The sequence below is a fragment of the Thalia democratica genome, chromosome 2 (genome assembly GCF_965202585.1).
Source record: "Thalia democratica chromosome 2, ktThaDemo2.hap1.1, whole genome shotgun sequence".
In the NCBI taxonomy this organism is placed as follows: domain Eukaryota; kingdom Metazoa; phylum Chordata; class Thaliacea; order Salpida; family Salpidae; genus Thalia; species Thalia democratica.
Window position 1 is genome coordinate 76779166 of NC_139166.1, and position 14779 is coordinate 76793944.

At 25.5% G+C, this 14779-nt stretch overlaps 1 protein-coding gene across 1 annotated transcript; it reads right to left on the minus strand.

Annotated features, from left to right (window-relative positions):
* Window positions 1-204: 204 nt before the first annotated feature.
* LOC145829478 (matrilin-4-like) lies at window positions 205-13708 on the minus strand. The gene is made up of 10 exons (XM_082937280.1): window positions 13604-13708; window positions 13347-13489; window positions 11132-11234; window positions 6413-6555; window positions 3551-3725; window positions 3231-3299; window positions 2865-3050; window positions 2566-2675; window positions 1475-1590; window positions 205-763 (listed from the first exon to the last, which is right to left on the minus strand). Exons 1-10 carry the CDS (start codon window positions 13686-13688, stop codon window positions 676-678), a joined length of 1218 nt encoding a protein of 405 aa, XP_082793406.1. The 5' UTR covers window positions 13689-13708; the 3' UTR covers window positions 205-675.
* Window positions 13709-14779: the final 1071 nt, after the last annotated feature.

The window sequence follows — 14779 nt, forward strand, 5'->3', positions numbered from 1 at the left end:
TCAGTAAAAAATGTTTTTTAAGGTTTTTAAAGCTATAATCCAATGTTTATAAACAACAATTATTAATAACTGTTTGTATAAAAAGTTTTGTACAACTTTTAGTTAAAATCAACAAAAACAAACATATTGATTACAAAAAGTATTTCTGTAATTGAACTTTTAATCTTTTAGCTAAATAAATTTTGTCTTTTAACAAAAAAGATATAAATCGAGTATATAACAAAAAAAGAAGTTAAGAAAAGTTTGAGTAAACCATAGTTATAATAGCAGACATGAATAAAAACAATCTTAAAACTGGCTAGCTTTGTCAATAAAACGTTATAACTTTATTATCAGGTTTTAATGATTTAATTACTAAAGTAAAAGTTGTAAGAAAAGTTTATATGTAAAATGACAAAATACTATTTTTGCTACTCTTTAAATATTTTACATAAGTAGTTAAAAAAAAACAAAAAACAAATCGATAAAAGTCTAAAGATTTTATAACAAAAATATAAACTTGGGTAGAAACTACAATTTTGTTTATAAAACTCCAATAGAAAGTAGAAAGCAATAAAAAACAATGTTTTGCGCATTGAAACTTACGCATCAAATAAAACGATAAGTATATTTTGACAATATGACTCAATTAAAGCTTTCATTGTGTTAAAGTCAGAAAGTCTCTATAATTTCTTTTTAGTTAATTTTCTTGGTACCACTTCTTTTAAATCTTCTATCAGCATTGTTTTCGAGAACGCTGATTTTGTTTTGAAGTCGTTCAACACTGCAAAAGTCATAATATCGTGAAACTCACTTTAAAAGTTGAAATGTTTATGTACTTTACCATAAATCCACTTTTACTTATAGTTTAAAGTATTTGTGTTATCAAAATAATCACAACAGTTTATACTGTGCACATTTGTAAACATTAAAATGTATTAGAATGTTTATAAAAAAAAAAACTTAAACTTAATTTTAAATACTATGTTACTTCAGTTCACGCGTTTATAGAATTTAACAACAGATAATAACAACTAAGCTTTTGACATACACTAGATTGTAAATGTTTTATTTTATGTTTGTAGTGTTACTTTGGAGTCACGTTTAGAAATTACTAATTTTACTTAACTAAAAAATTAAACAGCTTTTTTCCGGTGTATAACTTATTTAAAATATAACATATCACATTTCATTTTTCTTAAAATTAGTTTAGTACTTTCGTACTAAGGCTCATCAGAAATTATCTCTTACTTAGTTAGAATGAATACAAATTGAAGTAAAATCAAACTGTAGTTTAAAGTTTTAAAATATGAAATGACGTAATAATATTTTTAAAACTTTAAACTACAGTATGATTTTATTTCAATTTGAATTCATTCTAACTTAGTAATAACAATTTCTTATTACAAAAGTACTAAAATAAGTTTGAGAAAAATGAAATGTACTCTGTTACATTTTTTAAATAAAAAATAAAAACAATACTTTTTAAACTCACTTGTTAAGTACTTGTTGCATCATGGTAGTCATGGCATCCATTTTTTCTACAAGTTTATTGTGGTTTTTTATTTGTTGTTCGCAAGTGCATTCAACAATCGGTGCTGGTTCGTATTCCTGTTAATCAGTTACAAAGTTAGTTAAAGCTCAAACAGCCCTCATCTACAATTTACTAGGTCTTTAGTTCGGTTTTATTTATCATTCCCTTATTTTGTTTATAAGAACGTCAAAAAACAAAGTTCTTAACCAATCAGTGCTTTAATAATAAGTCTAAAGAAAACAATAGCACAAATTACAAATTGTTGTTATCGATACTAAACTATTAAAAAAGTTTATAAAAGGAAAAACTTAGCTAACTATGTTATTTTAAAAATTTTTTATATGCATTGTTTTATAATTTAATAAAAGTAATTTACAAATAAAATTTTCTGTACAATAATTTTAAAAGTATAAACGAAAACTTTTAGTTACTCAAAAATTATTGACCAAAAATTATAGAAGTTAAATTTTATCAGAAAGTTTTAAATAATACATTTTTCATAAACTCTGAAGAGGATAGCTGTTTTTGACTTTTTTAAATTCAATAAAAAATATATAACTATAGTATATGCTTAAAAAAACAAATAAAAGCATGTTAAACAATTTTAGACGAGGAGAGATAGTTTTATCTCATTATAACAGATGTCGTTTACTAACACTTAAGATAATATGATAAAGAAAGTATTTTTGCAATTTTCAACAGTTGTATAGTACAATTAGCAGTGTAATAGTTTTTAGATTGTAATGTATAAAAATAAAGGTCTAATAAAAATGCATTTTTTACAAACGCTTGCATTAGTATGACAATGTATATAAAGATTATTGATCGACATAAAAAGGCGTGCAAAATATTTGGTCCTAAAACCTGGTGCAAAAAGGACCTTTCGGTTATCGAGTAGCAAACCATGGATACCTTTTAACGTCATGTCCAGGGCAATTAAACATGTAAATAAAACAAGCGTTACACAAAGTTTTAATTAAAAAAAAAGCAAACACAGTAAGTTATGTGCAAAAAGTCTTTATCAACTCATATGTATCAATCAATAAACTTACCAGGGTAAATGTTTTTGAAACCTTGTTTGTTTCACTTCCTTTTGTTGTCGTACCAACGACCTCTATCACATAAGAGTATCCGATTGTTAAATCAACATTGAAAAAAGTGTCTGTTAGAATTAAAAATATTTTAAAACAAAGGTAAAAATTTATATAATTAATTTTGTCTTGATTTAACATACAGATTTAAAAAAAGGTTAATATAAACTAACCCACTTTTGAATAATTTTTTCTGAGAAAATTTATATTTATTTTTAAAGTCCATTTAAATATGTACAATTGTGAAACACAAAACTTACTTATCGTCTGCTGACTGACAACAACAGTTTGATCAAATCCATTCTCAATTACAAAAATTGTGACGTAATAATAGTCAACTATTTCGTAATACTCAGTTACGCCCTCTAGCCTCCACTCTACTGATACGGATGGTGATCCAAGTAAAGTTTTGACTTTAAAATCAACTATTTTTGGAACTAACTGGTCTGAAAGTTTAAAAATTATTGAATATATTTTCCATTCACAAGCTTAATTTATAAATTTTCTATAGTTTTGTTCAGATTTAATTTTATAACTTTGATGCAGTAGCATGTCATTAAAAAGAATTACTAAATAGTTAAAAGTACTAGAACTGTTTATTTAAAGTATATCATCCTTGTTCTAACTTGGTCTCAATACGCAGTTAGTGTTGTCTTGAGTCATTACATATCCTTCGTTGCAAGTGCATGGGCTATCTGTGATTTTATATATAAACTGATTCAGTACAGAAGAATTAATGTTCGTAGAAATTACTAGAAAGCACTGCGTTTGTACCACTAAGCAATTAAAATGAGAACAAAAGTAGTAGATAACCAAATTTTTATGGAAGTAATATATTTTAAAGTATACACATATTTAAAGGTGCTAATATTTAGTTCATCAATAAGTTTTAAAGTATTGATAGACTTATGAAACTGAAGAACTTTAGAAAAAGTAAAACACTAACAGCATCGGACGTTCTCCCAAATTTTATTCTTGTTTCTGAGATGATAGTAGTCTTTCACAAGAAAAGCGTGGTCTCTCTTTGGCTTTGAAGCAATTGTTTTTAATTCATCCCAACATTTATCTTTAATTTGATCCGGAATCTCCACACCAACAGCAAACATTTCAACTCCCTTGCTCTGCGTATATACATATATTGTTTGTATAATAATGGTACATTTTTAAAATAAATCTTTTAAAAACAGGCTTACAACTTGAAAAATGTTTTAAACTTCAAGTTTGACGTACACAGGTAGTCAATATTATTTAAAACAAGTATTTAACTTTAAATCATATTATATTTTAATGAATTTGTCTTTGTATTAATTTTTTATTTAGATATTAGATACCTTTGTGCTCTTTACGACAAAATATAACAATAATACTTTTGCTATAAATAAAAAATGTTTAAACTTATGCATTTGTTTTTTTTATTCTACAAGTTCTCATTATGTGTTTTTATTTAAATAAAGTTCTGCCTAATCCATGAACCTTTAGCAACTATATTATCAAGCAGGGGCGTCGCGTGGGGTGTTGCACTGCCGCAACTGCACCACCTTGAAATTTTCTAAGAAAAAAAAAAGTATCTATAACGTTTTCGTAATTTTTTGAACGAAATCTCTTTTAAAACTTCAATTTTGAAAACGACCATTTTGCCCACTTCACTGCCGCAAACTCTTAGCTGACTGCCGCAAATGAACTCAAAAAAGCAAAATTTCTTCAAGAATTACCGCAAAATCAATATCTTGCGGTAAGTAAGCTAAGTTGAAAATTCCCTAAAACAGGACTTGCTTAAGTATCATCTACAAGCTATTGTAAACATAAAATAAAAACAAACCAAGCTACTGCAAAGGATTAAACTTGAGTTTATGTACCCACATGATTTTTTAAATTTAACAGATTACTTCTATTAAAAGATTTGTCATAAATTGCATATTTTGAAAAAAAAGATAAAAACCCTAAATCACCAAAGTCTTCAAAATTTGATTTTTTATTTTAATCTGCATACATAAACTTAACTATAACTGATTATTGTTATCATAAAGTTAACAAAATAAATAATAAAATTCAAGTTCTGAAAAAAAGAATTAAGAAGTTTATTATAAACTTCTAGTTCACTCTTACAGAAAAATATTTTAGAGTTATATTAAATAAAAAATAGTATTATTGAAACAATCACATATTTAAATAAAGTAAATAGCCTTAATTTAGAAACTTTGATTACTTAGAGTAGTTTAACATTTTAGGAAAATTTAGTCTACCTCTACTTTATATAACTTTTGGTTTAATTTTTTCATAAACAAAGCAAAATTTTAGATAAAATTGTTGAAACATGGTTGCCTTGCCTCATAATCAGGATAACTTAGAAATGTTAAAAACTCAAGATGACCCAAGATAAATTAAAACAGACCAAATTAGAAAAATAATCAGGCTGACTAAAGCAGTTTTAATTTTTACTCTGAAAATAACAAGGTTATTTAAAATTAAAAAGTAAGTGTTTTACCCCTATGGCCACATGAAAACTAACTAACCAAACTTTTACTTCTATAATGGTTACATATTTATAAATTATCTTTAAAATTCTTGAAAAGTTCAACAGCCTCACAACTAAACTTAAAAAAGTTGAGCTCCTGAGAAAAATACTGTCATCAAAATGAAAAACAAATAAATATTAAATAAAGAAAAGATACCCTTAAAAAACTATTGAATTTTAAACCTCCAACAAAAAACATTAAAGTTAGAAAAAAAGTTAATAAAAATGTTAATGTTTGTAAAAAAAAAATGTGCAAATTAGTGAGGAGTAAGGGGGGAGGGTGTATAGGCACTTTTTTACATGTTGTTCTTATTTTAACTTTTTCAGAAAGCTAATAGTTATTCTTTAATAAACTTGAAATTTCCAATTAAACTTTTAGTTACAACCAGTCAAAGCCAGAGAGTACAATGATTTATTATACAAGGAGCAAACCAAAACAGCAAAAAATACAATTTTACTGAAAACCTATATTCTCCATCATTTTTAAAACAATTTTTAATTAAAATTTTTCATCCTAACTTTTTTTAAACTTTGTACTTTTGTTAAAGAGAAGTTTTCAATTTTTAAGTATCAATATATATTTTTATATATACAAAAAAAAAACTTTTGTTATAACTTTTTTTTCTTGGTGTTTTAAATATCTAATTTAGCAATTTTTTTTTGTTTTATAAAAGAAACATCTAAAGATTTTGAGGCCAACTTATAAAAATAAGATATGATTTTAGTGATTTGATTTATTTGTTGTTTGAGTTTATATTATAAAAATAAGGATTCATTTGTACCTCTGACTGTGAATTACCATATCTCAAAAATTTTAAGAATTTTTTATATTGATAAAAGATGACTTGTAGTTAAGTTAAAACTGTATAAAGTAATTTCAGTAAAATAATTCTAAAGTAGATGTTAAGGGCATAAAGGGGGGGGGGGGGGTAAACATTTTTTTAAACACTGTTTTAGTTTGTGCCTCCAATTATGAACCTTTTGTTGCCTTTGACTTTGACAGGCTATATCTTAAAACATATACTGAATTTTTAAAATCTGTAAAAAGCATCTTGTAGCTTAGTACAAACTACATAAAATAAGATCAAATTGTTTTATCCCCCCTATGCCCTTAAAAGCAAAGCTTATCTTCAGGTGTAGCAAAAGTTCAGTTGTTTTCAAACTTGACAGTAAAAACATATTTTTATTAAAATAATTGATATTTTTTTAAATTCTGCACCACCTAAAAAAAATACCACGCGACGCCACTGTTATCAAGATAATATATTTACTTATATAAAATATAGTTCAAACTTTAGCAAGATCTGATGTGGTTTTCAGATTTTCAACGTCTTGAGCGGCACCATCAGTAATCACAATTGCTTTCGTGTTATAAACAGGTCTGTTTTGAAGAGTGTGCTCGACCATGTACCTGATTGCCTCTGACGTCATAGTGCCTGTGAAATTAATTGTGACGTCACAAAATGTTTGTTAAATATTTTTGAAAAAGTTATTAATTAATTACAGACATTGTATTTATTATAACATAATATTATACTCAAAAAAAAATGTTTTTTTCTTGTTAGGATCAATATTACTTTACTGAGATAGTAATCAGGAAAGCTCTTATTTAGTTTTTGTAATAAAGTGCAACTTTAGCTGAAGTTAAACTTACAAGGTGGTTGTTAATATAAGTCCACCAGTCATTTTATTATAAACAAATAAACATTTTCGAGCATTTATTGATATTTGTTTCTATACTTTAAGCTTTTTTTTATCTTTATTATAGGTTAAATATTGTAACACTGAATTGTCTTTTTATTTTTAATCAGTAATAAATAAGTCTATTTTTAAAAATTGCAAAAAGTTTTCTCTTGAAAACTTGTATGCGGTATAATGTTTTACATTGAATTTGAAATTCCGTTATATATTATAATCGGTACTTCAAACGATTTAATTAAACTAAAAACTTTTTTATTCATTGAAAATTAATTTGCGCAGTGTTATACTAAATCATTTTAATTCTAATAACAATGGTTGTATAATTAAAACAAGTTTTAATGTAATGATGTTATTGGTTTTGTTAAATATAATAATAATCTTGTAAATTTCAGGTTTTTACCATTTAAAGATTACAAATCTTTTTTACTTTAAATAATGTCTTTACTAACTAAATACAATTATATGTTTGTGACACATACGTATTGAAACCGCAGTTATGTCTAGTTATTTATTTAATCGCGATTACGTGTTTATACAGATTATTACAAGCAACTCTTTGTAATGATACTGCTCCACTTAAAGCTTATGACTATTTTCGTGTTTTGTTTTATTTCTATGTAAAAATTATAAGTTAGCTACTTTCTAATGTCATAGCTAATTAAAACCAAAACAATGGTACAAGTTTAAAGCTAAAATTAACACAGTGCTTTTTGATGTTTTCTTTTATGTTTTTTGTTTCTTTAGCTGTAGCAGAAGTTTTTAAAAGCAACATTTACTACTGAATCTTTTTAACAAAAGTTACTTTTTTGTTCATAAAACCGTCGTTAGAGTTAGTTTTTAGCAGATAAGTACAAAGAGCTTGAACGATATTGCAAAAATAGTTCTTAAATTATTAACATATAAGACTGTAATGTGACGTTATTAACGTGTTTCTCAATACACATTTTTGTATATAAATAGCAAATCAACTGCAACCATTGGCACACAATTCTAACTTTTAATACCTTTATCAAACAATTACGTGTTTTATAGGTTTCCAAATTGCACAAATGTAAAGCTTTTTTAATTGATGCTTTCCTTACTAACAATAAATGTAAGTCTTTGTAAACTGTAACGAGAATTACACAAAGCATCTGTTGTAAAAACAACTGTTTTAATTTCGCAACAAAAAAGCATGTAATTTCAAAAAAATGGTTTAGACTGTTTTTAACATTATAAAATTTTAAAGTTAATTTTCGCTCTTAGTATACTAATTTCACATTTTTCATAGCCCATAAATATACTTATTACACTATCTTAGAAAAACCTAGGTAAACATTTTTTTCTATGTACCATATTAAAAAGCCTATAGAGATTTATTATTGCTAATCATAAAAGTTTTTGAACTTAAACTTTTTCATTTGTTTTGCTTTTGATTAAAGTAGTTTGTTTTATACCAAAATGAGTTACAATATGACACTAATCTGAAATATTTTAGAATATTTACTATTTGGTATATCATTTTAAATTTATGTTATTGAAACTTTGCTGTAAGATGTTTTACTAATATATGATTGATATGTTTATTACTATTAGTGTTTTTATACGAAAAATTTAGAATTTTTTTTCCCAAATTGATGGAAATGATTTTGATTTACAAGTCCATTTACTGTTTGTAATATTATACGTAATCAAAAAATCGTTTTGTTTAGCAAAAGTCATTGTCTATTACTACGTTGTCTATCATAAAATACTTTTCGAAATTTTAATATAATATTTAAAATTTCACTGCTTAACAAAACTTTTCTTTTTTGTAAAAATTATTAGAAAATATATGATATCTTATGTCATGAGCTTAAAATAAACACAAACAAAAGATTTAAAAATTTACAAGCTAATAAAATACGTAAAAATGAAGTTCAAGTCAGAACAAAACAACAAATTACTTAATAAGTTGTATTTAAAACTTTATAAATTTTTTATCATAACACCAACGTCAATAAAAAAATTATTTTTTTGTAAAATTTGTTATGATGTCTGAAGTCTTAAGCATAAAAAAATACAAGAACAAAAAGGTTGAAAATATATATAAAAAGGTTTAAGTTTAAGTTCAAACAAAACAACTTAAATAAATATTCTAAAAAGTCTTATGATAGAAATAAGCTCTTTGAAGCCGTGAAAACTTTAGGTTAATTGTTAATCAGGTGATGGTATTGTTTTCTGGGTACTTCACTGAAAAGTACTTTAATATATTTAAAAATTATTGACCTTACTACTTTAAGACAAACTACATAATCTAATTGACAATGAAAAGTCTAACATAATTTTACAACTTGCAGTCGCGACATGTATTAACACACTTAGTAAGAACTTTTAATTTAAACATTGCTTAGTCTTTTTTAAATTGAACAAGTTGGCTAAAAGTCAAGCTAAAGTTTAAAGGCTGATCAATATATTCAAATTAGTTAAAAATATAAATTTCTTTAGTGAAGAATAAAAATGTTTTTAATTTTAGAACCTTTGATCTCTTTTAGTATTTCAGTTGACAAATATGTCTTTATTAATTTATTTTATCAGCAAAAGTCGTTTCTAAATATAAATATTTTTCGATATTCTCTTTTAAAATTTGAAGTTTTAATTAAGAACAACAGCGTCAAAATGATATCTTTTGTTTTTAAATTTTCATGTGTCATGAGCACAAAATGAACTAGAACAAAAACAATAAAAAACGGTAATAAATAGAAATGTAGTTCAAGTCAGAGCAAGGTAATTTAAATCAAAACAAAGGTTTTAAAAAGTCTTATGATAAAATAAAACCTTTGAAGCGATGAAAAACTTAAGAAAAACTTTTTTATAGTATGCAGGCGGTGATTTTGTTTTTAGTGCACTTATAGTAAAGTACTTAAAATTTAAATTTGAATTTATTGATCTTGATATTTAAAAAGAAATTACATACTTTAATTAACAATATTATCTTAAAGCCTAACAGACTTCTACAACTTACAGTCGCGACACGTACAAACATATTTATGTGTTTGTAATAATATTTATTTCAAACAATACGTAGGTATTCTTTTTTGCAATAGCTTAAACAAATTTGCTAAAAGTCAATGGTTTAGTTACAAAAAGCAATTTTCACTTTATTTTAAAGTAATGCTATAGCTTCAAGAAAATAAACAAACTTAGTTACTAACTGGATAAAATTTCTTTACACATAAAAATAATGTATTACAAATTCTACACTTAAATATTACTTGTTATAAGTTTTTTAGATTTTTTAGTGAGTTTGACTGGTTTTAAAACTAATAACTAAACTGAAGTTATTAAAGTTTAAACTTTAAGTTATGTAGAAAAAAACTTTTTTACCAAAAATAAAAACAAGTTTAGGTTAGTAAGCCTAAGTTATTTTTCGCTAGTAAAGCATAATAGATTATATTAAGTTCATTTTCGTTAAGAACCTAAATTTATAAAGCTTTAATAGTATGAACTCAATAAGGTTTCAATTTTAGCTTATTAGTAAATTTTGGTACTTTACGGGTAACAAAGTATGCTTTTTGCTTTAAATACCAAAAGGACAAATATTATAAAACGCGTCGCGACAAATTGAATATTTTAAGAACACGCGAAAGCTTTAAAAATATCAATGACTATAACACATTAAAGTTTCGCAATCGATTAAACCAGATTATCTTAAATTATGGTTGTCAACGCGACAAATGTATACATTTTTTCCACAAACTAGATTATTGGCAATTTTTGCGACAAAAATAATCTAATTTGTCTCACTTACTAAAACACGTTCTTTATCTTTGATAAAATTTAAAAAAAGCTCGAGTTTTAAACCTAAGTGTTTATTAACACAGCATTCAAAAAACTTTTCAACTGAAAGCATGCATTGTTAAATGCTTTATGACGTAATAATCCGCTCTAATTATCTGATAATTATAGCACGTCTAACGTCTGAGATTATAACTGAGGAATTTTTGCTGGAAAACTTACAAGAGAAGGTTATGCCAGGCGTGTACTTTTAAGTTTGCAGCGAAAAGATTGAAAGAAGTATTTTGATTAAGTAAAAAGTTTGGAACTGAATGGCATTTACATTATTATTGCAGATAATTTAAGATATTAAGTTTAGTTATTGTTAGATATTATTTCAAAAGTTTTAATAAAACTAAAAGTTGTTAATTTTATAACACAAATGAACGGCTGATGCAATAAATAATAGTAAACAACTGTGTAGCTTTAATGCACTTAAAGTATCTTTTTTATGAAGTTTTGTTTAAATTAGATAAATATTTATAAATTTTTTAAAAATATTTAAGATAATCTAACCTCCTTGATAAAATCCGATGTTTTGTATTGCATCTATATATTGTTGAACAGAAGAGTATTGATTTAGTGAAATTTCTTCTGTCACATTGCTTGATATTTGCAGCTGGAAAAAAAGTACGTTGAGTTTATTAATGTTTCAAACAGTTTTGAAATTTTGATTGATTACAGAAACCATTAGATTCCGCAATTAAATAATAGTTGTACTAACATCTGTTGTGGGTTAAAAACAAACCGCAGGTAATCAAATTGATCATTATAAAATCATTTTGTTTCAGTGGAGCGTTAAATACTAATTAACGTTTAAATGTAACAAAAACTTTTGGAAACGTAGAGTTTAAACAATTATGATGTATGATAACGTTTTGTGAGAAATTTTACCTTCAAGTGTCGTTCAACATCACCCATAATCAAAAATAGTTATTATATAGATTCTATTAAAGGTTTGTTATACATTTATGTCAATATTTTATAAAATAATCGTTTTAGGTAAGTTATAGCTTTCTAAAACTTAAGTTTATTCTGTTTTATAATGCAAAATAAAACTTTTTGTTAAGATTTAAACTACAAAAAACATTTAAGCGCATGATCAGTTTTGTAGCTTTTAATCGTTTAGATCCTTGTTACAGTGATAAATGACAGTTATTACAAGTAAGCTTTTGTTTAATAAGTTTAAGCTTTATAACAATACTCAGTTTCTTTGAAATAGCCACCATAGAAAGCTGTGTCAGTATTGTTCATTATACCGCTTTTGTGAATTACATAAGCTGTAAATAGTTTACAACATTAGAAATACGTTCAGTAAAGAGATAAACTATATTATTACACTAAGAATGGTATCAAATTTTCATCTTTAAAGCTAAGTAAATGCAAATTTTGTATGTTAAAAACTACTTTTCAATAACAGTTATAAGTTTTCTAAAATTATTATGTAATTTATCTTATATTTTAAAAAGTAAAGCAAAGTAGACTTAAAAATAAACTTTTGGTAATTTAGTATTTTGAAATGTGAATTTTGGATTTAAAAACGTTATAATTGATGTATGCTCCTTTTAAACTTCACATTTCGCTTAGGTTTTAGTTACATATTAAAAAATAAAAATAAAAAGTGTTTTAGGCTGTTAAAAACCATACAAACTCAAAATTAAACATTAAATGTAAGCGTTTTAAAAAAGAGATTTTTTTTATATTTAAAAGCGTTTGAAATACACAGTTGAAAATATTAGCGTAAATACAAACTGAAGTAAAAGCTAAATGATAGTTAAAAAGCGAGCTATAGTAACTTACATTTAAACTACTTTAAAAATTTTTTATATTAGCGGAAATACAACTTGACATCTGAAACATGAAAGAGTATTTGCATTTAAATTTTATGATAATATAATACATGCGTTAAGATTTTGCTTAGCTGAACCTAGTAAATAAAATACAAATTAGCGGAACTACGTTACTATACTTAAATTATAAAAGCGTGTTATATGCAGTGGTTATATTTTAAGTTGTTATATTCGAAGGATTATTTATTTCCTTATACTTTGGAAATTGAAATGAGAAAAATATTTATTTATAGACTGGTTTGTGACGTAACAGTATGTTCGTTTGTCAGTCAACTATCGCGTATCAGACGCAAGTTCAAAAGACTACTGTGTGGCTGCGTAGCTTTAAGTAAATTTTTTTTAAAGTTATCTTTTCAATTGAGAAAAAGAACAATGAAACAAGGTTCACCTTAATTAAAAGCTTTTGTGACGCAACAATGATATCAATCAGCTTGACATTTGATTTTCATAATGCTTTTCAGCTGCATTGTTTTAGATTTAAATACAAGGTTTGGCACGGGCATAGTTATATTAGTAAATTTCAACAATAAGTTTATTTAGTTAGATTAAGTACAATAGCAGGACAATATAGCTAAGCGGATTAGTAAATCACTTACACACCTTTAAAATAGTCTTTCGATATGTTTTTGTTACTAAACGAAAGTAATATAACAGTCCATAAAGGTTTTAGTTGGGTTTTCAAGACTAATAATTACACTGTTAGTAAGCTTATTAAATAAAAGGTTAATAAAATAACACTAGAAGTAGATTAAAACTTTGTGTTCAACTCTATCCTTTAAAGTTTATAAATTATAAGCTCTTGTCAAAGAGAAAAAAAAAAGTTTTCAGAGACTTTTAGTATAATATTTGTGCAGTTTAAAAATTTATCTTCAGTAACTAACCACAGCGTATCTCGTATTTTCAACTCCTTTTGTCTCAATAAAGTTAGTGACAACTTGCTTTGCGAGATCAAAACTTTCTCTTTTCAAACTGTTCGAACCGTCAATTAGAAAAATTATGTCCATCGACCCATTTCCACATTTTTCTGTTTATAATTAATTGTGTGGTTATTATTGTGTGGTTATTATTATTATTATCATGGTGGTTCAAAGATAGTTTTGTACAAAACATTGTAAAAATTTTAAAATCTGTAACTTACTTTTGCAAACCGGTTTATGACTTTGTGGTATGCCCGCTGTGACTAGGGTGACTACCAGCAGAAGAATAAGCAGTTTCAGTTCCATTTTAATAAAAACTGTTTTTGCTTTAGTAACATAATACAATTAATTAACGTATATTAGTTACAAAGAAACAGTTGTTTGAAACATTTATTTGTTTATTATGTTTAACAAAACTAGTTTTAAATCAAATGTGAGCGGTTTCTTTTTGAACCAAATAATTTTTCATAAACAGTCACAAAGTACACCACTTTATTCTCCACTTAAGTTTTCTTGTAAAAGAAGCTCATAAACAATCTTTTGTGACTATATTTCAGTGTTGTTTAAGCTGCAAACACTTGGCAAAGATAGAATATTAAAAAAAAAAACATCATTTACTCTTTTTATGGTAATGTTTATTAGTTCTACCAAACACAACCTAATTTATAAAGATAACCAAAATAGTGTTAACCTTTCAATTACACAACATCAAGCTTATTAGAAAGTTGTTAATTGTTTTAATTCTTTTTGTTTATGAAATTTAGTAACAAAAACACATTTTATGTTTCATATCTTGTTTAAAATTAAAAAGCATTAACTATTAATAGTTTTTCAATCTTATTACTATTGTACACATTTGTTTTATGACCTGTACAGAAATTAAGTTTATTCAAAAGCAAAGAGTTATAAGTAATAAAACGTGCCATACATTGCGCCTTTTTCTGTTTGTCACGAGGTGCTCTCACACACATGTTCTTTGTCAAGTGAAAATAGGCGTGTTTAAAATCAATTTATATTTTAAAAATTCCGTTTTTCACGCCTGAGTTATTATTCCAGAGTGACCGAATAACCAAGGCCCTGCCATTGGATGCGTGCTTTGGAAGTCTGCAACCCTCGGCGAAAATATTTTGTGACGTCACAACAAAATTTTTATACTTGATGAAGTTTTGATTGAAAATTTAATCCTCTGATAATTAAACTAAAGTCTAGAGTATTTTCTAAATTATACATGTTAATCTACAGAAAGCATTCAGCGTTTGGGTTAGATTAGTAAATGGAGGTAGAAATTTTAGTTTTACTGTTTCATAAGCATAAGGTTGATTGTATTAAATTGAAATTTCAAAAACTTATTTTGCTTTCTAAAAAAGTAGTATTTATTTTTACCTGAGCCCTAAATG